Source organism: Fonsecaea pedrosoi, assembly GCF_000835455.1.
Source record: "Fonsecaea pedrosoi CBS 271.37 unplaced genomic scaffold supercont1.1, whole genome shotgun sequence".
NCBI lineage: Eukaryota > Fungi > Ascomycota > Eurotiomycetes > Chaetothyriales > Herpotrichiellaceae > Fonsecaea > Fonsecaea pedrosoi.
In genome coordinates, this window is record NW_013550615.1 from 5,327,816 (window position 1) to 5,348,409 (window position 20,594).

Consider the following 20,594-nt stretch of genomic DNA (forward strand, 5'->3'; position numbering starts at 1 on the left):
TTCATGTTCGACCTGACCTGGGATGAGCGGTAGACTCCTCTCTGCGAGGGTCGCGCCTCTATTGCGCCAGCGAGGCGTCTCTGCACGCCTCCTTCACCACAGTTATGCTGCCACAAGACCCGGGGCCTTGTTGAGGCCAAATGTCCGTCTCCCTCTGCGAGCATGGCCGATCGGGTCCAGTTCAATACACAATGTCCCCGCCGTCCGATCCATCTCCTTTGCTAGGATTCTTCCAAAGCTCGCCCTGAAAATGGCTCGCATCCCTGCCATGTTTGGAGCGAGCATCCTTGCCGGCCTAGCTTACATCCAATACCAAGCCGCCCAGGCCGGAACCTATACCTTGAACGTCCTGAAAAAAGCCGGAGAAGCGGTCTCGGAGACGTCCTCAAATATGTTCGAGGGTGCCAAGGGGATTGTCGATCAAATAGGAGTCGGTTGGGAGCGCACAAAAGAAGAGGCACATCTACCGGAATGGCTCCAGCAATTTTTTGAAAAGGGGGAGGAGTCTGGCAACAGCGAGTCTGAACCACAACCGCCCAAGCCGAGCAAGTCCGCCGCCGGAGCTGCTGCTGCTTCGGCTGCAGCAATAGTACTGGAACAATCGAGTGAGGATGACGAGCGAGCCGCTGCGGAGATGGCACGAGATGATCAAATGATGGTTCTGACGAGAAAGATGATTGAGATCCGAAGCATTCTCAATACGATCGGCCAGGGAGGCGCACTGACGCTACCATCTATTGTGGTTATCGGTTCACAATCATCCGGGAAAAGCTCGGTGCTCGAGGCGATCGTCGGGCATGAATTCCTACCAAAAGGCTCTAATATGGTCACCAGGCGCCCGATCGAACTCACGCTGGTAAACACACCGGATGCAAAAGCAGAGTATGGCGAGTTCCCCACTCTCGGAATGGGCAAAATCACGGATTTTACACAAATACAAAAGATTCTCACCGACCTCAATCTCGCTGTTCCCCCGGAGCAGTGTGTTACGGACGACCCTATTCAGTTGTCAATCTACTCTCCTAATGTTCCAGACCTATCCCTGATTGATCTGCCGGGTTATATCCAAGTATCGGGCAAAGATCAGCCTTCCGAGCTGAAGCAGAAGATCTCCGACTTATGCGATAAATACATCCAGCCGCCCAATGTTATCCTAGCCATCTCCGCCGCGGACGTGGACTTGGCTAATTCAACTGCCCTAAGGGCAAGTCGGAGAGTTGACCCTCGGGGTGAGAGAACGATCGGCGTCATCACGAAAATGGATCTGGTTGACCCTCGCCGAGGCGTTGAAATTTTGTCGGATCGAAAATATCCTCTGAGGCTAGGTTATGTTGGCGTGGTATGTAAGATACCACAGTCAGCGGGGCTTTTCTCTCGATCGGGCGCCAATGTGACAAATGCCATCATCAAAAATGAACATGCATACTTCTCATCACATCCGTTACAGTTTGGTCCACAATCAGAACTCGCTGTGGGTACTACCACGTTACGGCACAAGCTCATGCACGTTCTTGAGCAAACAATGGCGGCGAGCCTTGCTGGCACGAGAGATGCTATCGTACAAGAGCTGGAAGAGGCAACCTATGAGTTCAAAGTACAATATAACGATAGGCCGCTCAGTGCTGAGTCGTACTTGGCCGAAAGCTTGGACAGCTTCAAGCATTCATTCAAGGAATTTAGCGAGCGTTTTGGCAGGCCTCAAGTTAGAGCCTTGTTGAAAGATGTTCTTGACCAGAAGGTGATGGATGTGCTGGCCAAAAGATACTGGAACAAGCCCGTGGAGGATCTATCCCCGGTTCAGCCCGAAGCAGATTCATTATCAGAACTGCCCAAGGCTGATCCCCATTCGTTATATTGGCAGCGCAAACTGGACGCTTCGACATCGGAGCTTACCAAACTTGGCGTTGGGAGACTGGCAACTACTGTGGTGGCTGCGGAACTACAAAGCCATGTCGACAAGTTGATCGCCGCCTCAACGTTTGCTTCACATCCATACGCTCAACGTTCCATTGTTGATGCATCATCCAGCATATTGAATGATCGATTCTACAGTACAAGCGATCAGGTCGAAAATTGTATCAAGCCATTCAAATTTGAGATCGAAGTCGAGCCGAATGAGTGGAATAAAGGACGAGAAAACGTGGGTCACGTACTGAAGAACGAACTTAAAGCTTGTGAAGCTGCGCAAAGACAATTGGAAGACAACGTTGGCAAAAAAAAACTTAAAGATGTGATGGGATTCATCGACCGAGTGAGGAAGGGAGACATCGTCCTCGAGGGCGATGGAGCCGGTGGCGCTGGTGGGTTTTCAGCAGCTCTCCTTCAAAAGGGTATGTCAACATCTTCAACCGTTACAGGTATGTCAGGCTAACTATTATACAAAGGTCGCGAAGCCGTTTTCCTCCGTGACCGTGCCGATATCCTCAAGATGCGCCTAATGGCGGTCAAGTCCAAGCAATGTGCCAATCTCAAAAACAAATACTATTGCCCCGAGATCTTCCTGGACGTCGTCGCCGACAAGCTGACGTCTACAGCGGTGCTCTTCCTCAATGTTGAACTCCTTTCCGAATTCTACTACAATTTCCCCCGCGAGTTAGATCTGAGGCTTGGTCGTCATCTGGAACCCAACGAGATTGAACAATTTGCAAGAGAAGACCCCAAGATCAGAAGACATCTCGATGTCATCAAGCGGAAGGAGATGTTGGAGTTGGTGTTAGAGAAGATCGAGAGTCTGAGGCAGCTAGAGGGTCGGACGAAGACGCAGCAGGCGAAGGCGTCACAGACCAAGGAGAGAGGGCGGTGGAGCCTGTTTTGATGAACAAACTTGTTGATGATACCACCATTTGTAGCGTGTGTTCCTCCGGAGTTGTGTGTGGATAGAAATGACATGTGGACATGCCTCTCTCGCCATGGTTCGTATGTTCCTGCACTGCGCCTTCGTAGCGCGTTATTTTTCTTCTTTGGCTATCTTAGAGGTCCTGTCCTTGTTGTTCGAGGGTCCGTAAATGGATTTCTGACTTGGGTGCCCGAGTTCCAGGGTATTTCTCCGTCCACCTCTTCAATTGCACCATTGATGCCGCCCAGTTTGTCGCCGATCTTAATGACACTGAACCTGATCATTCGTGGATCAAGACTCAAAAATCGCCGGACATCCTGCTGGGCCTTGACCGACGCGTCAAACTGCATCACGAAGTAATGGCCCTGCCGATGTTGAGTTTGATGTTTCGTGGTCGGTCGGGGGAGGTCGAACTGGCCCCAGTTCTTCATGCCGCGTATCACACCGCTGGAGGCCAGAATCTGTTGACCGGCGACGCGGGCGATTCTGTGCGCAGAGTCAAAGTGAGTTAGTGAGTGATTCCACTTGTGCAAAGAAGCTGGGAGAGCAAGCGTACTCTTTGACATGATTGAGGTTGCCCGGCCGGACCTGTTATAAGTCAGCTGAATCTTGTCTTCGAATTCGAGGAGCACAAAGCTCAAGGTACTTACCACAGCTATCAGCTCGTACAGCATTTTCAATGAGGCCGAAATGTCACCTCTTGAGAGTATACGAGGGTAATTGTTAGATTTACTTGGAATTGAGAATTTCCCTGGGAGATCTCCACTTTCACCGGCGCATTTTGACGGCGGGTTTGTCTCCGATCGCAAGATCTTTATCGATTGCATTTGCGGAGCTCACAACAGCGCCCTTTTAAATATTCGCGTCTTTCCACTTCATTTTCCGCGTCAAGACAAACATACAATGGTTTCCCCTACACTAGGTCGGCTCATGCCGGCAGTCTCGAAATTGGTCACGAAAGGAGTGGTGGTCCCGCGGTCATCAGTCAAGTCTCACCTAGGTCGATCGACCTACCTTTCTACCAGATCATTTTCTGCGAGACCCGCCCGTGCGTCACCACTCTCTCAATTTGAGCTTTACTAACTCTAGTTTGCTTACAGTATGCGTGAAGAAATACACTGAAGATCATGAATGGATAGAGCTCGACAGCGACGGCAAGACAGGTATGTTTCCCCAGCGCAATCTTCACCATTTCAAAGCTTTGGTCTCTGTGGGCAATCGCAGGATGCTTACAGTCCAGCGCAGGAACCATAGGCATCACCGAGTACGCAGCTAAGGCCCTGGGAGATGTCGTCTATGTTGAGCTTCCCGAACTCGGCATGGAAGTGACCAAAGGCGACACGATCGGCGCAGTCGAGTCTGTCAAGTCTGCCTCCGACATCATGACGCCTGTGTCGGGCAAGATTTCCGATCATAACAAGGTGCTGGAAGAGAAGCCAGGAACGATCAACAAAAGCCCCGAGTCTGAGGGTTGGCTGGCGAAGATTGAAGTGAGTGACCTGAATGAGCTCGACAATCTCATGAGCAAAGAGGACTACGATAAATTTGAGAAAGAATGAGACGGGTCAATTATATCAGAACAAAATAACAATGGGCTTTCTTGAAATTGGGCCGGTTTCAGGTACATAAGGGGAATATCCATCGGCAGTGGTCCTTGCAGCTTACTTGCTCACTGATCTTGTTCTCCTTGTTGCCCATGCAACCCACTGACGCTGGTATCTTCGATGCTGTGACGATGTCTCTCGGGATGTATGTCAAAATCAGCCTCATGTGCATCGTCACTATCAGCTTCACCAAGAAACGCGGCGTTCGTCGCATCCAGGCCTTCCTGCTTGTCCCCCTCAGCCGCTCTTCGTGCCTCAAAGCCGTCATCACTGTCGGCCTCACCAAGGAACGCAGCATTGTTTGCATCCAGGGGCGGATTGTTATCTCCCTCTATAGTCTTGCGCACTTCAAAGTGATCATCCGAGTCTGCTTCGCCCAGGAATGCCGAATTTTCAGCTTCGAGGGCGGGTTGTGGTGCCCCGTGGGCCTCTCGCACGGCGTCGTGCCCTTCATTGCTGTCAGCTTCACCCAGGAAGGCCGCGTGCGTGTTCTCTGGAAACACCTCGGCTTCAGGGGGTACGGTGCCCGGGGTTGGTGTCTGGCTATTGAGCGGAATCGACTCAGAAGGACTCAATGTGGCAGCCGTGGGTCTGAGGTTTGCTGTAGATAGCTGAAACGCTCGTCTGGTTGCACCTCGGATGGGAAGGCTCAGGGCCCTTGGCCGAGCTGCTGAAGCGAGGCCAAGTAGTAGCGGTCGTGCTGCCATCGTCGCAACCGAGAACATTACTGGTCAATTTCACCTGGAGTTGCAGTCCAGAAGCTCGAAGAGATATGCAAAAGAGAAGGGAACGGACACGACAGGTCAGCTCTCAAAAAACACCCTTGCATGACGAAAGAGGGGTTGAGGTGTGGCCGGGCGTCGTCAATCACCTGATGGCAAAAGCAGCGCGTTCTGGAGCTGCACGCCCTGGCCATCATTTCGCAAATCGTATGCTGAGGTGAGTTTGGTGAGCGGTTGACGAAGCACGACTCAAGTTTCATAATGGCAAATCATGCATGAGCGCTGAGCATGATTTGCGGGGAAGCTTTCAAACGAGGGACGATCGAAGATGGTGCTCCTTAAGCGAAGTCCAATCAGTCGACACTCCGTGATATCCGAGCTTGGAAAACGTCAATACGCAGGATTTCGATCTGTATCTATTGCTTGAATCTCGCTGCACAAAAAAGGGTATGTATCCTCTCACTGGAGACCTCGACGTGCCTTGTTCCCTTAGTGACCGTTTTTCAGGGCATCAGCATTCCCGGAGTCGGAACCGTTGATTTCATCACTTAACCGGATGACATACTTGCCCGAAGTCTGTTTTCGATCGATCAAAGATATATTCATCAAAGCTATGTCCCAGAGAAAGAGGGGGAGAGGAAGAATGAGGATGCTGCTCACCTTTCCAAAGTTCTTCGCAATATCGGACAGATCGTCCAAGGTGGCCATTTCCACTGCTGGCTTCACGGCGCCCCGTTGCACGAATTCGATTGCCTCCCAGATGTCCTTTCTGGTTCCCACAGCAGAGCCGATGATCTTCACGCCTTTGGAAATACCCAGAATAGGATGAAAGTTTACCAGTTGATCCTCCGGCGGTATTCCCACGCAGACAAGTGTCCCGTAGGGAGCCACCAGTTCCAGTGCCGCCTGGTACGCTCTCCCCGAGTTCGCCATGACCAAAACTGCCGCAGCACCGTCTCCTGTGAGTGCCATGACCGTTGCCGTGTCGAGTTCTTTGGCATCATAGTACACTTCGGCGCCCAGCTTCAGACAGTACTCCTTTTTGGCATCTCCGACGTCAATCGCGATAACCCGGTATCCCATGGCCTTCGCATATTGAATTCCCAAAGCCCCAACACCACCTCCAGCACCTGAGATGACCATCCATCGGCCTGGGACTGCCTCACTGACCTTGATGGCTTTGTACGCCGTCACCCCGCCACATAGAATCGGTGCAACGAGATCGTCAGGGACGTCCTCCGGGATCCGAATTACATACCGCGACGGGACAACGGCGAAATCTGCAAAAGTACCGTCTCTTCTCAAGCCAGAGCACAACTTTGCCAAACAACGTCCCTCGCCGCCTGGGGATAAGCAGCAGAAGCATTCTTCGCACACGTCCCGCACCCATCCTAAACCAACCCGAGCACCAACATTGACAAAGGACGGATTCACTGCAGATCCAAGCTTCACAACTCGTCCAACGCCCTCATGTCCGAGAATGTCGCAAGTTGGGCCCGAGTGGCCCTCTGCAAGATGAAAATCCGAGCCACACACTCCTGATACCGACAAGCGAACTAGCAAATCGGTAGGACTGATCTCGGGGACCGGCATGGTTTTGGTTTCAAAGTGGTATGTCCCATCGTGCCTCTATCCACCCGTGAGTGCTTCTGAGCAGTAAGCGGTCATTGCGCATCCTTACCACCAGAATGGAGACTTTGTGAGTAGACGGAATTGTCATTTTTCGCTTCGGTCACCCTGCGCCTTGTTTGCGATCGTCCTTACTTCTCCTGACTGGAATGCTGCTTTTGAGCTGCTTGAAGAATCGAAACAACGATATCTGAAGAGAAAATTTTCCTAGATGTCCGACGTCGGCCAAGTCTACTTATCTCTTCTCATGTACTCGGCACTTCATGCCGTATATGAATTGCAAACTGTCTAGTCCCCGGCAGTTGTTTGAGCCTCGACCTCGATCCGGTGTCACCCCGTAATTCCAGCCAGATGCTGACCTGTGGGGGTGAAGGGGGGGTTTCTGTGGGGCTGTTCGGCTCTTGGGGTTTTGTTCTATTCTGCCTCGTCCTCATCCGAAGGAATGACTATCTTCTTGCCCTCACATCCCTTTGTCGGCATGCTCAGCTTCGAACACGAGTCATCCCTATTTGGCTCTACTGTCGACAAGAGCTCGCTGATCAAATAGCCAACAAGATGGACCCAGATTGCCGTTTCTGGTGAAGCGACTCACCTGCGTTACTCTCTCGACGAGACACAAGGACTCTCGAGCACCATATCATCAAGAGTGGCCGGTGTCAGCTCCTGCGATGCTTCAATACAGTTCTTGGTAGATGTCCGCTCAAAGTCCGCGAACAACCCCTTCTCCGACCTACTACACGCACAAAGTGTTGGAGGAAAGGTAGGAGGTTGTTTCACGGTAAACTCTAGGCAGATCAAACGACATGTCGATGCTTCGGTACGACCACGAAAGAACGCAGTGGCACTTTGACAGTCGCCAGTTCTTTCTCGATCACCTAAGAGAACAGAGAATCCCTCTCTGTGCGACGCCATCGATGCCGGCAATCTAAAGGGAGCACAGAAAACGAAGATCAAAAACTGCATTTTTGATTCAGCCACAGGCTTTGCGGTTCATCGCGGACTGGAATAAGTCGATCCGTATAGATTGCAGTTATGCTGTCTTTATTTCTTCCTGCTTCATTTGACCATCGACTTGCTTGAGCTCATTGATGATTTCCTTCCTTCGAGCTTTATCTGCCGCCGCAGCTCTATCTCCAAACACCCGGTCCATATCCTCAAGGCTGCGCCCTTTTGTTTCTGGCACACAGAACCAAGTCCATATCCCACCCAGGGCGCAAAAGACAGCGAAGAATGTGTACGCTCCGAATCCCCGAGTATTTTGGATCAGAGGTGGTGTGATTAAGCCGATAATTAAGTTATTGAGCCAGTTACTGCAGGTGCTCCATGCCACACCTTTCGCTCGCAAGAAACTTGGGAAGATTTCCGATGGCATAGCCCACGGCACAGGTCCCCATGTCATGCCAAAGGCCAACATATAGAGGAAAAGGAAAGCAACGGCCACCCAACCTTTGTCTTTATGATCATCCCAGCTTTCAAAGTATAAACCCACGAGGACTGCGATGATGACATGGGAAATGGTCATGATGACACTTCCCAACAGCAGAAGCGGCCGCCGTCCGAAGCGATCCATGGTGTACAGAGATGTCGAAACTCCAACAAGCTGCGTGACATTCAGTATACCCGAGAGAACAAGCCGCATGTTGTAATCGACATTCATGCTCTCAAACAAGCTGGGTGAGTAATAGATCAGGGCATTGATGCCAACAAACTGCTGGACTGCGAAGATTCGTTAGCCATGACCAAGCTGGGGAGGATGCAGAAGATAAGAGCCCAGAAACAAAGATTGAGGACTCACAGAACATCAGACCAACGCCGACCATAGTGCGGCGCCAGTACCCTTGTTTGAAACAGTCAGCATAAGCCGCAAGTTCCAGTTTGACAGAATCCCAACGAGACCGACATCCCACGATGTCGAGATTGGGATGCTTCTCTTTAGCAACCTCGTTGTGAAACGCAACTTCAGCACGAATATCCAACCATTCGGCTTGAATTCGTGGATCGTCTGCTGGAACTCGGCGGAGTTTGACCAGAGCGGCCAGGGCTTCTTGGTTACGCCCTTTTGACGCAAGCCACCTGGGTGAAAAGGGGATGAAGAGGACAGCGATGCCCAGAAGTACAGCGGGTATGATCTGCAGAAGGAAGGGAAGTCGGAATGACCATTCACTGCCGATATAACGCGTGCCAAAGGTCAACCAATAGGCACAGATGATACCGAAAACGATGGAAAACTCTTCGAGGACAAGCAAAGTTCCTTTCGCATGATCAGCAATGCACACAGTCTCGCCGAGAGCAGGGTCAACGAGCAACTTACCTCTGATCTCTGGTGGCGACACTTCCGCGATATATATAGGGACCACCATACTCAGCCTAGAGGCCAATTCAGCTCAAGAGATCCAAAAGGTAAGATTACGTTCAGGCTTACATCCCGACACCAATGCCACCGATGAGGCGGCCAACAATCAACATTGCATAGTCCTGTGCGGCCGTCTGCAAGATTGAACCGACCACAAAAATGCAAACAGCCACACAAATCGAGTATTTTCGGGATATGTTCTCGGCCACCCAGCCTTGGTTGAACGCCCCTGTGAGGAGATAATTAGACCTGGTGTAATCCTGACATGATTCTGGAAGCCCATGCGGAGCGCCTACCGATAAGTGCTCCAAGCTCAATCATGGCCGTCATGAATCCTTTCCAAAAGCCAGCTCCACTGGCGGTCTCTGAGACTCGAGGAAATTGGTCGAGGAACTGGTCCATGACAAGGATGACAGACACGACTCCCTGGTCTACAGGTGCAAGTCAACCTTTGATCCTAATACTCGGATTGGCCTGCAATCCGTGCGTGATACATACCATAACCGAACAGGAAACCCCCGAGCCTAACAACGAAGGCACAAAGGACGACATATTTCGACTGGAAAGTTCCTCGAAGACCTAAGAATCCTCTTTGTTAACGGCTTACATTTTTGAGGAAGCCACGGGGATTCACGAGTAGAAGACAGCCATCGCGCCCGAGATTCAAGAGCACAAACCTGGCTTGACATAATTGTCTCGTAGCTCTAGCAGAGACTCCTCTGCCTGCTCCCCATAGTCGTCCATGCTGGCTGGAGGCCTGTTCTGGTCTCGAACCTTCCGGCTTTGCGAAAACGAGTTGCTTTGTGTCGCCAGTGGTAGGTCGGATATCTCTTTCTTTTCACTTTTCAGAAGAATATTGTCTACTCTGGGCTCAGTTGTGATAGCTGTTACACAGCTCGTCCATTCCGTCTGGCCGAGTACAGAGCGAAAAGAAGGCAGTACCCATAATTTGAGATTGCAGTCGATCGTCGTTGTCCTCGTGGCCCTCTACTCTCTTAAAAGGACCTCTTGTTGCAGCGCTTCCCCACATGACGTCGTGATCACCGCCTAGGGCTTGTCGTGACACTTGATGTAATTACCTAGGCAGATATTGGAAAACAACGAGGTCGATCCGGGCTAGCGTTGGGGAATCCGGGGTTGCTCCCCAGCAAGCCTCGAGAGGAAATAAACGGCATAGTTCGATGGATAGCGAATGGTCGCCCTCTCAGAATTTAGGTAGTTAGTCAACACAGCGATGAGGCGGACGTCAGATCAGATATAGCTCATATTATCGATAGGGATCGAGGTGCTATTGACCCTAATGATGGTTACCTCCATGTCAATTCTTATCGCTATTGTTACTGTGCTACTTTACATTGACTCGTCGCCAGTATTGTCAGCCACGGGTTTAATTTAAGCAGGATAAACAGCTTTTGAGCTGAGTGGTGGATGGTCTGCTCAGTTAGCCGATGTCTTGTCCCGGTTTTACGAGGCCGTGCGGCGAAGGAGTACAAGTGTTGCACTGTGCGTCTTTGAGGCGTCGGTGGCGCTTCAACAAAGCAAACATTATACAAGCGAGTGTTCTAAGCCGCGTCCCTCGTCACAGTTATATTCATACATGATGCAGCTAGCAGCTTTTACATCTAGCTTGCGGTGTATTTGAGACCTTGTCGACGCAGCGTCGTGTGCGGCAGGGTTTCATAGCGAGCTGTTAGTCGGGATCTCTTCGACAGCATCCCAATAGACAAGTTGGTCAAAGTTGATCGAATCCAAGGCACAGTTCGCTTCCAGGTCGAAATTATGGTCACATGTGTCTGATACCTGCTTATTATCTCTGCGTTGCTCCCTGGTGTCTGGCGGGTCACTCCAGTCCACTGCCACATCGGACTGATCCTTCTTCTGGTCTCCAACAACGCCGATAAAGGGAACGGCTATATGGGTTGCGGTGTCATCGCCACCACCAGACGGACTGATTACATCAATGAGCTGTGAACAAGCGACAGACTTCAGGCCCCGCAGGTCTGGCAGCGACTTGAGCCTGTGGGCGGCGGCATTGAGCATCGACATGGTGGTCTCTGCCAGATAGTAAACTTCTCCCAGCTGCTGGAGAATGCGCCAACAGAGGTAAAACCTTTGAAAGCTGATCTGTCGCACTTGTTCAAGCTCGGACATACTGTAGAGCAGGTGTGTGGCGACGGCTGGTTCCAAAATGGCAATCGCAGTGTCTGGCAACCAGGGGATGAGATGGTCAGCATAGAGTTTGGTGAATATGCCTGTAATGCTTTTTGAGGCCTGTGAAACCATCTTCATCGACAGACATCGCAGCTTGGTCTCATTTGCATTTGAGCATGACAGGTTGAGCAAAGGCCGGTATAGAGTCATCAAAGTCATGGCGTAATAACCGGCTAAGAGAGCCCTGTGGACACTCACGAGCTCGTTCTCCTTTCGATCTTCGATGTCGGGATGACACTCAGCCTGTTGTATTTCAGTTGGTAAATATCCATACCAATTTTGCAGCTCTTGTCCACACGTCATGATATCCAGCCATCTTGGACTGGTGACCCTCGGAACCAGAGATACAGCGACTGCGCTCCGTCCTGCAGCAGAGGGGGCTCTTTGTACAGTATACTGCACAGTTAAGACTTTATCGATGTACTCGGAAAGCTGAGCTAGAGCCACGCAGGAACTGGCGAGTGTCTCTAGCTCGGGTAAGCTAATGTCGTGAACCTGCAGGTTTTTCTGGAAAGCAACCAAAAGCGAGTCTAGTCGGAAGTCGTCAAGATGTAACATGGGAACATCGAAACGAAACACGCTATTCTGTACCGGTCTCCGCAAGGCGACAGCAAGCAATCTATCCCTCATCACAAGTGTCCACCATGTCGTCTTGAATGAACGCCGATGGTTTGGGTCTGAGAGACTGTTCATGGGATCGAAGTTGAGCCCGATACTGGTTGCGTGCAATGTGGCGATTCCGATCCAATAATAGCTGTCCCGGACACCTTCACAGTCCCCGTCCCAGAAGCTCAATAGGATAGCCGCTTGACAAATGATGAGCCGGTCCACTTCGACGTCAAAGTCGTGAAGAAGTCGGGCACGTTCATAGAATATGCCTCTCGTTTGCTTGTGGCTTCCATGCTGGCTGTTCGTCTTGAGGTATGCCATTGCGGCAAACATGATTGCTTGGAAAAGAAGCAGGCTGGTTGTGCCTGTGCTACCGTTGTTGGAGACTGCCGACAGGATGGCTTGGAGATCCAGCATCGGTGCGAAAGGATGTACCCATTTCGCATAAGTTGTCAAAAGAAGGTCACGCGTTATCGAGTCAGGAATGTCGAGAGCACCCCTTCGCCTGAGGTGGTTCAGGTCTTCGGCAGACAGAGTCTTCTTCAAAGGTGTGATATACTCGGGAAGTAACGGTTGTTGATGGTCTGTCAAAATAGTCTGTGAGGGCGATGGATATGCCGCTAGGAAATCTGCCAGGACGTCTGCCTCGAAATGCTGCTCGACACCTGTTGTGTCATCTTTATCGCCAGCCTTGCAGTCATCGGCCGCCGCTGGTAAATTGGAGGCAACGTTTTCAGAGAGACCGAAGATGTTGAAAGTACCATGCCCAACTGCACCGTTGGCAGCAGCATATTTGGTCCCCTCCGAGACGATGCCATTTATATCTCCGAAATCAATGATGGCGTCGCATATTGGGCTCCGAGGACCGTGTTGCTTGCCCTCAAAGAAGGCTGGGTTTAGTATACGATCCCCGACATGACGTCGCTTGCTTGTGGGTAATGAGCAGTCTTTGCAGTCAAGTCTGCAGTTTGTACACGGAATCTTAGTCCTGGTAACATCACAACGGACCTTCCTTGAGCGGCACGATTCACATGCCCGAGGGGCTCTTTTGCCGAGACCGCCTACTCTGACGGACCCTTTGGAGGTGTGGACTACCATTGCGGAAAGCCGCCGATGGTAGAGGCTTTTGCTTCCACCCTTGGTAGCTCCTCGAGGATAGTTCGAAACGGCACCAGGTACTCAATCCATTGAAGGACGAAGAGGGAGAAGAAGAGAACTTACCTCCTAAAACACTTACAGAGCTTCTATCTATGGCTCACTTATTGGATGACGAGGCATGAATCGAGTCAGACTGGGGTATTCGAGCACAGGATGTATTCCAGCTGAATTCCGGTGGAAGAAGTTCCGGTCACGAGGGAATAAGGAAGTTCCGAGTCTTGGTAAAGGGGCCTGTGATGGAAATCTTATTGGAGGGCTTCGAAGATGCTGATGGTGAAGGCGACTAGGGCGGTAAAAGCCCATTAGTTCCAGCTGGTGGAGTTTGTTCATCCGGTCCTGCATCCGGGCACCAGCCCTGTGGCAGCATATTAAGCAGAGCCGCTTAGGCAAGACTGCTTCCGGTATGTAAGGCCTGTACCCCGTACTCGGTACCCATGTCAACGCTGCCAAGTAGAAAAGAGCTGTTGGTAAAAATATATTTGCACGGGGAAGAGGAAGATGATTTCCGGGCGCGGACCAAATAAATGACCCCCCGCAGATACTTTAAGTGATAACACCGAGGTTCTTCTGTTCCTGTTCGTGCATGCGTCAACCAATTTACTGTACCAATCACAAGTACCGAATACTGCAATCCGCTCTGGCGCTCAACATCTAGCAGTCTACCACAGACACTTGCTAACATGTCTTGTTCCTGTCTACCTCGCCGTGCCTATCCTATCAGTTGTGGCTCAAAACACTCCTCCAGAAATCTCGATTAGTGTGTGGCCTACCTAATGACTCCTGCGACAGCGTCCTCATCGAAGAAACGGCCCTTGCCGCGAGCGCGACGTGCCTGTCTAAGATGCCGGAAGCAGAAATTGCGATGTGATGATATCAGACCGTGTGCATTGTGCTTGCGTGTTGGAGTCGAATGCAGAGAGCGACCGGAAAACAGAGGATTGGAGAAACCCTCCGCGGACATCCCAGCCAGCCATGACACAAGTGACGCCGGCCGGTTCGATGCTGATCAGCCGCCTGCGCTCTCTCCGCAGACCTCGATCTCTCTTGGGCCTCGAACGAGCCCTGCCACTGCCTTGTCCCAGACCAACCCCCCGCCCTCATCCACACGAAGCCCGCAAGAGTCTATCAGGCGATCCTCTGAGATATATGGGGAAAGGACGTCGACCTACGAGGTTGTGGATCAGCTCTTTAGAGAGCACAATTCTGCGGCACGGCTATTCCATTCGACTGACGCAATTCCGGGTAGCAGTCCTGATGTAAGGTCTTCTGAAGCCGGTGGGCAGTATCTACCCATATGTGATCTGCTTGAGATGGAATTGCCACCTCCCCATGTGATCGACTACGCTTTGGAAAGCTATTCATATTCTGTGCATTGGTTCATGCTGTTATTGCACGAACCTTCTTTGAACGCTGAACTACGAGGGCTCATCACCACGGGTTTTGTCCGCGCTGATCGAATCTCTTTTCTGATTCTCGTTGTCTTGGTCATTGGTATTGGCGCAAAGTACTCAACCAGATCCGAAGCTGAAGCGAGATGCCCGGGGTTTGATATGGACGGGCTTGGAAACCAGCTGATCCGCAAAGCAGAAGATCGACTACTTGATGTCTTTGATCAAGCCAATATTGAGGCTGTTCAAATCTCGATCCTTCTTTCGTCATACTATGTCTACCATAGCAGACCAAATCGCAGCTTTGCCTTGGTGGGAAGTGCATTCAAAGTCGCTCAAGCTTTAGGACTGCAACAGGAATCACGCTGGAAGATGGATGACCCTGTCCTGCGAGAGGTATGGCGGCGGCTGTGCTGGGCACTTTATACGGCCGAGGTGTGAGTCAAGAGAGGTCTTCAGGCCTGCGAACATCCAGTAACTCACCGTTTGTGGTATAGGTTTAGTGCCATCTCGTTTGGGACTCCCTGTAACGTCCATGACAGCGACTGGGACGTCTCTTTCCCCGGAAACATCGATGATACCTCAACAACTTGCCCGGGTTTTGATTCGATTGAACGCTATGAGGATGAAGCATTCGGGCCAGTTACCATAGCATCCTACCAGAGATACAAGTTTCGACTGTATCGAATCGCTTCTACTATCACTCGCAACATCTATCTCCGGAGTGGAGCAACGCTTTCTGAAGTTGTCCGAGAAATCAAAGCGATCAATCACCGCCTGTTACGGTGGGAAAAATGTATCCCGCCGGAATTGCGGCTTAAGAATTTAAAGTACAGCAGCACCGACAGGACGAGTATGAGGACCATCCGAACCTTCCAGCTTCAAGCCCTCGCCCTTCAACTCTCTTATGACAATATTCAATTGGTACTCCATAGGCCTCTGTTGACGATAAACCGCGTCCCCCGGTCTCCCCATGCAGCACCACAAGTAGGCAATGATCCAGACCAAATGGTACTGCACACTAGCATTGAAGCGGTTGATACGACGATGATCAGGACAAGTAAGTATCAATGCTGGGTTTCGTCGATGAGAACATCAAAGATTGGCGAACACGCCGAGATCCTAGCTGCTGCTCAAAACACTCATGGAGCAGCTTACGCTGGGATCCAGTCCTTCACCGCTGGTGTTGTCCTTGGCATCTTCGCTCTCTCCGATCCCAGCTCAGATCAAGCTCATCAAGCGAAACGTGCGGTAGGCAGGATCATCAAGCTGCCTCAGCTTCATCGATTTCGCACAACGGTGTCTGATCAGTGTGGTGTCGTTCTGGAAGAGCTTATCCGACTGATCCTCGCGGAAGAGATGAAGGCCTTATTGACAGAAGCAGAGTCGTCAGGTCAGGATCGTGCACAGGACAGGCTCGTCGCTGAATACCCTCTCATCGACGAGCTTTCCCCGCTCATGAAGCCTTACGCAGTGCAGGCTCCTAACAATGAAAACAACGTGCCGGCGCAGGATGCTAGTATCTTTGGCGCGACTGGTATAGACGCGCCTGAGCTGTTTTCCCACCCCATTAGCGAGCTGCCCCGAGATATCGGTTCAGGCAACTTCAGTGACGCTCTTCTTTCTCTACAAGATGGTTTGATGTCCTTAGGCCTGTCTTTCACCCCTTTCTAACGAGTTGTAGTGTTTCGTGATGGTCGCTATGGGCTCAGTGGCCGCCTCGGAAATGGCACTCGACAGCAAGAACAAGTCGGTCTGTCATCGATGTCTGGGACATTCTCGTACTCGCAACCTCTCTCGGGCCTCGGTGCCGTGCCAAACAGCAGAGTGTCAAATACATTCGATGGCACTTCTCAAGCCTGGATCTGGGATGATCTACTCTGGCTTCCCGATGGGACTTGAGATACTCTTTGTACGAGCAGCCTGCTTCAAGTCTGTGTGACCAGAAACACCTCGACTATGGTCCCCGCTGAGGCGGCGTCTTCGTACTTCATATGGAGGATTACATCCTAAAACCATCGTTGGCGGCGAGATGGGGTACTAAGTTGCCTGACTCGCTCCCTGGCCACGTTTAAATCTGCCAAGTACTGCTGATATCTCCGCCGTCAATTTGTGGCCGAACAGAGTCATTTTCAGCAGTGCCAATTCAGTCGCGCACCAATACCTCATGAGTCTTAGAGTACGAGTATGTCGAAGACAGGCCACTGCTTCTAGGTCGCACTCGGGGTGGATGGCTTCAACAAGGGCTCGTCTAAGCCGGCAAATCGTTCTGCCACCTGAGGTACAATTTGGTGGCACAGGGTTTGGGCACCTGAGATCCTCATAACAATACTACGCCACTCAGGTATCAAATCCTCTTCCAGTCCTGCTGTCAAGGTGTTGATCAGTCCACTATACGAGGCAATGTTCCCCCGGTGCTAAAGGATTTGATCTTAACAGATACGTTTTGGGACCTTATCTTCCCTTCACCTATTGCAAAACGCCGATACTGGGCAACAATCTCGCTTAACAGGACTACTCGGCCTTTCCCCGGATCGGATCATAATCTGCATCGTGAATCTCCTTCAAAAACTTGTCTGCTCCGTCTTGGTCGTCGGCGAAGATGTGATCCGCAACCATTTTCTTGGGCGTCTCACCCAGCCACTGGAACAATGAAAAGTCCTGGAACTTCTCGGCGCGGAAGATTTCCAGGACTTCAACGGGCTCATCCTCACTCAAGTTTTCGATGAAGTGGCCCATATTCCGGGGTACCACGCCGACGTCTCCAGCCATGTAGTCGAAAGTTCTAGCATTGCCCTCGGCGCCGAAGATGGTGACACGTGCACGGCCTTTAATGAAGTATGACCACTCGTCAGCGTTGGGATGCCAATGCATCTCACGCATTGCGCCGGGCGCGATGTCGAGATGGGCTGCGGCAATGGTCTTGGAAATGGGGAAGTTGGTCGAGTCGGTGATGCGGACCAGACCCCCAGTGGTGTTGAGAGGCTCTTGATCCATCATCTTGTGGGTGAATTTGAATTTGGACTTCTTGACGTGTGTGCCATCTGGCTTCTCCTCGTCAATGGAGCCTGGCAAGCTACCCTGGAAAATATATTTGTCGGATTTGGGAATGGTCTTGAAGACCTCGGGCGAGAGGCGGAAATTCTCGCCGAGGACAGACTTGGGAGTGTGGGCTGCACCGCATCAGTGGACGTTTCACTACCAAATAATGGACGACCCAAGAGACTTGACTTACCTAGCCAGTCCGTCAACAAGAAGGTCGATTCTTCGTTGAAGTTGCCGTCGTCAAACACGATCAAGAATTCCGTGCCGTTGGGGTCTAAGCCTTGCAGAGAATGGGGATGGCCTGATGGAAAGTACCACAAGTCTCCCTTTTGAAGGTCGTCGATGAAGTTGCCGCCCTCAGTGTCCAGAGCAGTGACGCGCACGCTACCCTCGAGAACATATGCCCACTCAGCCTCCTTGTGCCAGTGAAGTTCTCGAATCACACCGTAATCGAGTCTCATATTGACACCGGCAATTTCCTTGCTCGAGCCGAGTTCTCTGATGGTAGTTTGACGTGTCCACCCTCCTTCCTGCGCGGCGTCAGTCACGTTGGAGGTCCAAACCAGGCATGGGAGTCCTCTTCTATGAGCTCACCTCGATCCTGATATGAGAGTCGGCAAAACTCCAACGATAGTTGGACATGCTCCCATGATCGGTGCTGGGAGGCCGAAGCATATCTGGGTTTTGCCTCTCGCGGTCTTTGTTTCGCGGCCCCATCATGGTCGCGCCATCGCCGTTCCGCCAAGGCAGTGGCTGCAAGTCTTTGCCATACGAGTCGATTTTACTATCGTAGGGATCCCGGTTGTCAGGCGTGTAGGGGTCATTCCTGTCGAGAGGTTGCAGGGCCTGTTGTTGCCGGTGAATGACCGGTACAGCCAAGCAAGAGCTCACGAACAGGGACCACAGGGAAAGATGCATAGCGAGACAAGTAAGACAGATGGAGGTACAAAACAAGATCTTCTGAGAAAAAGTCGGGGGTGGAACTGAGCTGCACAGTATATATACCCTTACATAGTAGAGAGATATAAACATATGCTCTCCGCAGACTAGCTCTCCGTCCAGCCAATCCGTACATTTTGCCCAAGCATCAAAGGGGGAAAAGTAGCCCCGCCGTGGCGCGAATGAGGAGGAACGTCATGATGACGGCAGAACGTTCATCCGGCCCACATTGTTTCAACGGGCCAAAAAACTTACGGGGACGACGGGGAAGGGGATTCCAGCCACCAACTACCACTCAACCCACTTTCACCACTATCATCCATATTGATCAACCATGCCCATGACGCGCGGTTCAGAACTCCGCAAAACGAGAAAAGGACCTCGACTTCTCCCCCCGTCGCCCGGCTGATCGTTTCGTCCTCCTTGTCAGCAGCAAAGTCCACTTGCTCTCACGTCCCAAGACATTTTACTTCCTCCCTATGCTCCCACTCCCCATATAGCCAGACAGACCAGACCACAAATCACGCCAGAAGGAGCATCTGTTAGTGCTCACACGCAATAATGACCACAGCGAATGGCTACGGGGCCATCAACGGGGACTCAACTGCTGCGAGTCAGCCACACCAAGGTTCTGAAGATGAGAGTGGTCCTCTACTTGTTAAGAGGGACTCCCCTCGGTCTCTGGCTCGCTTTCGAGAATATTTGAAAGAGGATATCGACAGGCGCTGGGCTGATCTGCTGCTGTTGCTGTCGTATGTCATCACCGGGCTCCTCGACAGCTCAGCAGTGTTCATCTGGGGTTCCTTTGTGAGCATGCAAACTGGCAACACCGTCTACCTTGGACTGGGCTTGGTTGAGCCGACCAAAGGAACGCGATGGATTAGGTCACTTACGTCGATCGCCTTCTTTTGCTTTGGTTCCTTCTGCTTCAGTCGCTTCCACCGCTACTTCTCGCCCAAGCGACGTTGGGTTCTGCTTGCCTCGTTCGCCATCCAGATGCTGCTGGTCGTGGTAGCTGCTGTTGTTGTGATGGTCGATAGCAGGCAAGGAAACGACCTTCGGTGGGAAGTGATCGTGCCCATTTCATTGGTTGCATTCCAAAGCAGCGGACAAGCTGTGACTAGCCGGGCTCTACAATACAATAGCCTCACCAGTGTCGTTCTGACGAGCATCTACTGCGACCTGTTCTCGGATCCCCTGATCATGGCGGGATTTTTTCAGAATGCAGAGAGGAACCGGAGGGCAGCGGCACCCCTATTGCTGCTGTTCGGCGCCATCCTCGGGGGACTATGGTCACATAGCTCAGTCGGACTCGCCGGTGCGTTGTGGACGGCTGCAGCCTTGAAAATCACCATCATTGTTGCATTCTTTTTGTGGAGGGCTCAACCACCAGCCCGCGAGCGCTGAGTGCATCCAGAAGATGATTGGACGACCCATGTTTAACGTTTCCACAGAGCTCAAGTTGTATCTTTGGAGAGGGAGTATCTCATGACCATTAACATTGATGAAGGAAGGACATTCTCTTTGATGCCTGTAGCCGGGTTATGGCATGGTAATGTGGCTTTTGAAAAGAAAAATCATGCACTTTTTACGTTCCGAAGTGGAGAGCCATCATGATCCCAGCCCAGTCTGAAGAAGGGGAAGAATCCAGCTACAGGAGCCGGGATCTCTCTTCGTTACTTGCGAACTGCTTGTGTGGCGCCACCAACAACGTGAGCTTTCGAAAGAGGCAGTGGTGCATGGAACCCGTCTTTCACTTTGAATCGGGGGCGTGGTTCATTATCAGAGTCTCGGCAAACTCTGCCGGCACTGAATGGAGTAGGAATGAAATCGGAGACTTCCGGAAATGTTACCCGAACAGCTCAAAGGCTCCAATCCTTTTTTTTTGGCGAGAGAGACAACATGGCAATCACATTCATGTCAGGCTAGTTGCCAGACGCCGGTAAGGTCGGCACCTTGGCGCCGTAGGTTTATCCACATTCTGATTGAACAATACCTACGTTGCTGAATAGCGTGCTTGAGCAAGTTGTAAGATTCAATGTGTCTAGAAACGACATTCATGCTATAATCATTCTTTACATAGTGTCGCTAAGGTCAGTG

The 20,594-nt window shown here is 51.4% G+C and overlaps 10 protein-coding genes across 10 annotated transcripts; 4 read left to right on the forward strand and 6 right to left on the reverse strand.

Moving 5' to 3' along the window:
* Positions 1–250: 250 nt before the first annotated feature.
* Positions 251–2,815, forward strand: Z517_01953 (uncharacterized protein; the record flags this gene model as incomplete). Its single annotated transcript, XM_013434909.1, has 2 exons — positions 251–2,330; positions 2,385–2,815. The coding sequence occupies 2 exons, from the start codon at positions 251–253 to the stop codon at positions 2,813–2,815; spliced, it is 2,511 nt and encodes an 836-aa protein (XP_013290363.1).
* Positions 2,816–2,964: 149 nt separating this feature from the next.
* Z517_01954 (ribosomal protein S6) lies at positions 2,965–3,510 on the reverse strand (the record flags this gene model as incomplete). The annotated part of the gene is made up of 3 exons (XM_013434910.1): positions 2,965–3,322; positions 3,393–3,424; positions 3,487–3,510. 3 exons carry the CDS (start codon positions 3,508–3,510, stop codon positions 2,965–2,967), a joined length of 414 nt encoding a protein of 137 aa, XP_013290364.1.
* A 229-nt stretch (positions 3,511–3,739) lies between these two features.
* Positions 3,740–4,395, forward strand: Z517_01955 (glycine cleavage system H protein; the record flags this gene model as incomplete). The annotated part of the gene is made up of 3 exons (XM_013434911.1): positions 3,740–3,884; positions 3,937–3,999; positions 4,082–4,395. The coding sequence occupies 3 exons, from the start codon at positions 3,740–3,742 to the stop codon at positions 4,393–4,395; spliced, it is 522 nt and encodes a 173-aa protein (XP_013290365.1).
* A 110-nt stretch (positions 4,396–4,505) lies between these two features.
* On the reverse strand, positions 4,506–5,147 carry Z517_01956 (uncharacterized protein; the record flags this gene model as incomplete). The annotated part of the gene is made up of 1 exon (XM_013434912.1): positions 4,506–5,147. One exon carries the CDS (start codon positions 5,145–5,147, stop codon positions 4,506–4,508), a length of 642 nt encoding a protein of 213 aa, XP_013290366.1.
* Positions 5,148–5,651: 504 nt separating this feature from the next.
* Z517_01957 (uncharacterized protein) lies at positions 5,652–6,755 on the reverse strand (the record flags this gene model as incomplete). The annotated part of the gene is made up of 1 exon (XM_013434913.1): positions 5,652–6,755. One exon carries the CDS (start codon positions 6,753–6,755, stop codon positions 5,652–5,654), a length of 1,104 nt encoding a protein of 367 aa, XP_013290367.1.
* Positions 6,756–7,821: 1,066 nt separating this feature from the next.
* Positions 7,822–9,888, reverse strand: Z517_01958 (uncharacterized protein; the record flags this gene model as incomplete). Its single annotated transcript, XM_013434914.1, has 7 exons — positions 7,822–8,507; positions 8,587–9,042; positions 9,103–9,158; positions 9,214–9,373; positions 9,441–9,575; positions 9,643–9,723; positions 9,822–9,888. 7 exons carry the CDS (start codon positions 9,886–9,888, stop codon positions 7,822–7,824), a joined length of 1,641 nt encoding a protein of 546 aa, XP_013290368.1.
* Positions 9,889–10,821: 933 nt separating this feature from the next.
* Positions 10,822–13,062, reverse strand: Z517_01959 (uncharacterized protein; the record flags this gene model as incomplete). Its single annotated transcript, XM_013434915.1, has 1 exon — positions 10,822–13,062. One exon carries the CDS (start codon positions 13,060–13,062, stop codon positions 10,822–10,824), a length of 2,241 nt encoding a protein of 746 aa, XP_013290369.1.
* A 1,370-nt stretch (positions 13,063–14,432) lies between these two features.
* On the forward strand, positions 14,433–16,184 carry Z517_01960 (uncharacterized protein; the record flags this gene model as incomplete). Its single annotated transcript, XM_013434916.1, has 2 exons — positions 14,433–14,947; positions 15,008–16,184. The coding sequence occupies 2 exons, from the start codon at positions 14,433–14,435 to the stop codon at positions 16,182–16,184; spliced, it is 1,692 nt and encodes a 563-aa protein (XP_013290370.1).
* An 840-nt stretch (positions 16,185–17,024) lies between these two features.
* Positions 17,025–18,473, reverse strand: Z517_01961 (uncharacterized protein; the record flags this gene model as incomplete). Its single annotated transcript, XM_013434917.1, has 3 exons — positions 17,025–17,683; positions 17,746–18,085; positions 18,150–18,473. The coding sequence occupies 3 exons, from the start codon at positions 18,471–18,473 to the stop codon at positions 17,025–17,027; spliced, it is 1,323 nt and encodes a 440-aa protein (XP_013290371.1).
* Positions 18,474–19,055: 582 nt separating this feature from the next.
* On the forward strand, positions 19,056–19,901 carry Z517_01962 (uncharacterized protein; the record flags this gene model as incomplete). Its single annotated transcript, XM_013434918.1, has 1 exon — positions 19,056–19,901. One exon carries the CDS (start codon positions 19,056–19,058, stop codon positions 19,899–19,901), a length of 846 nt encoding a protein of 281 aa, XP_013290372.1.
* Between the last annotated feature and the right edge of the window lie 693 nt (positions 19,902–20,594).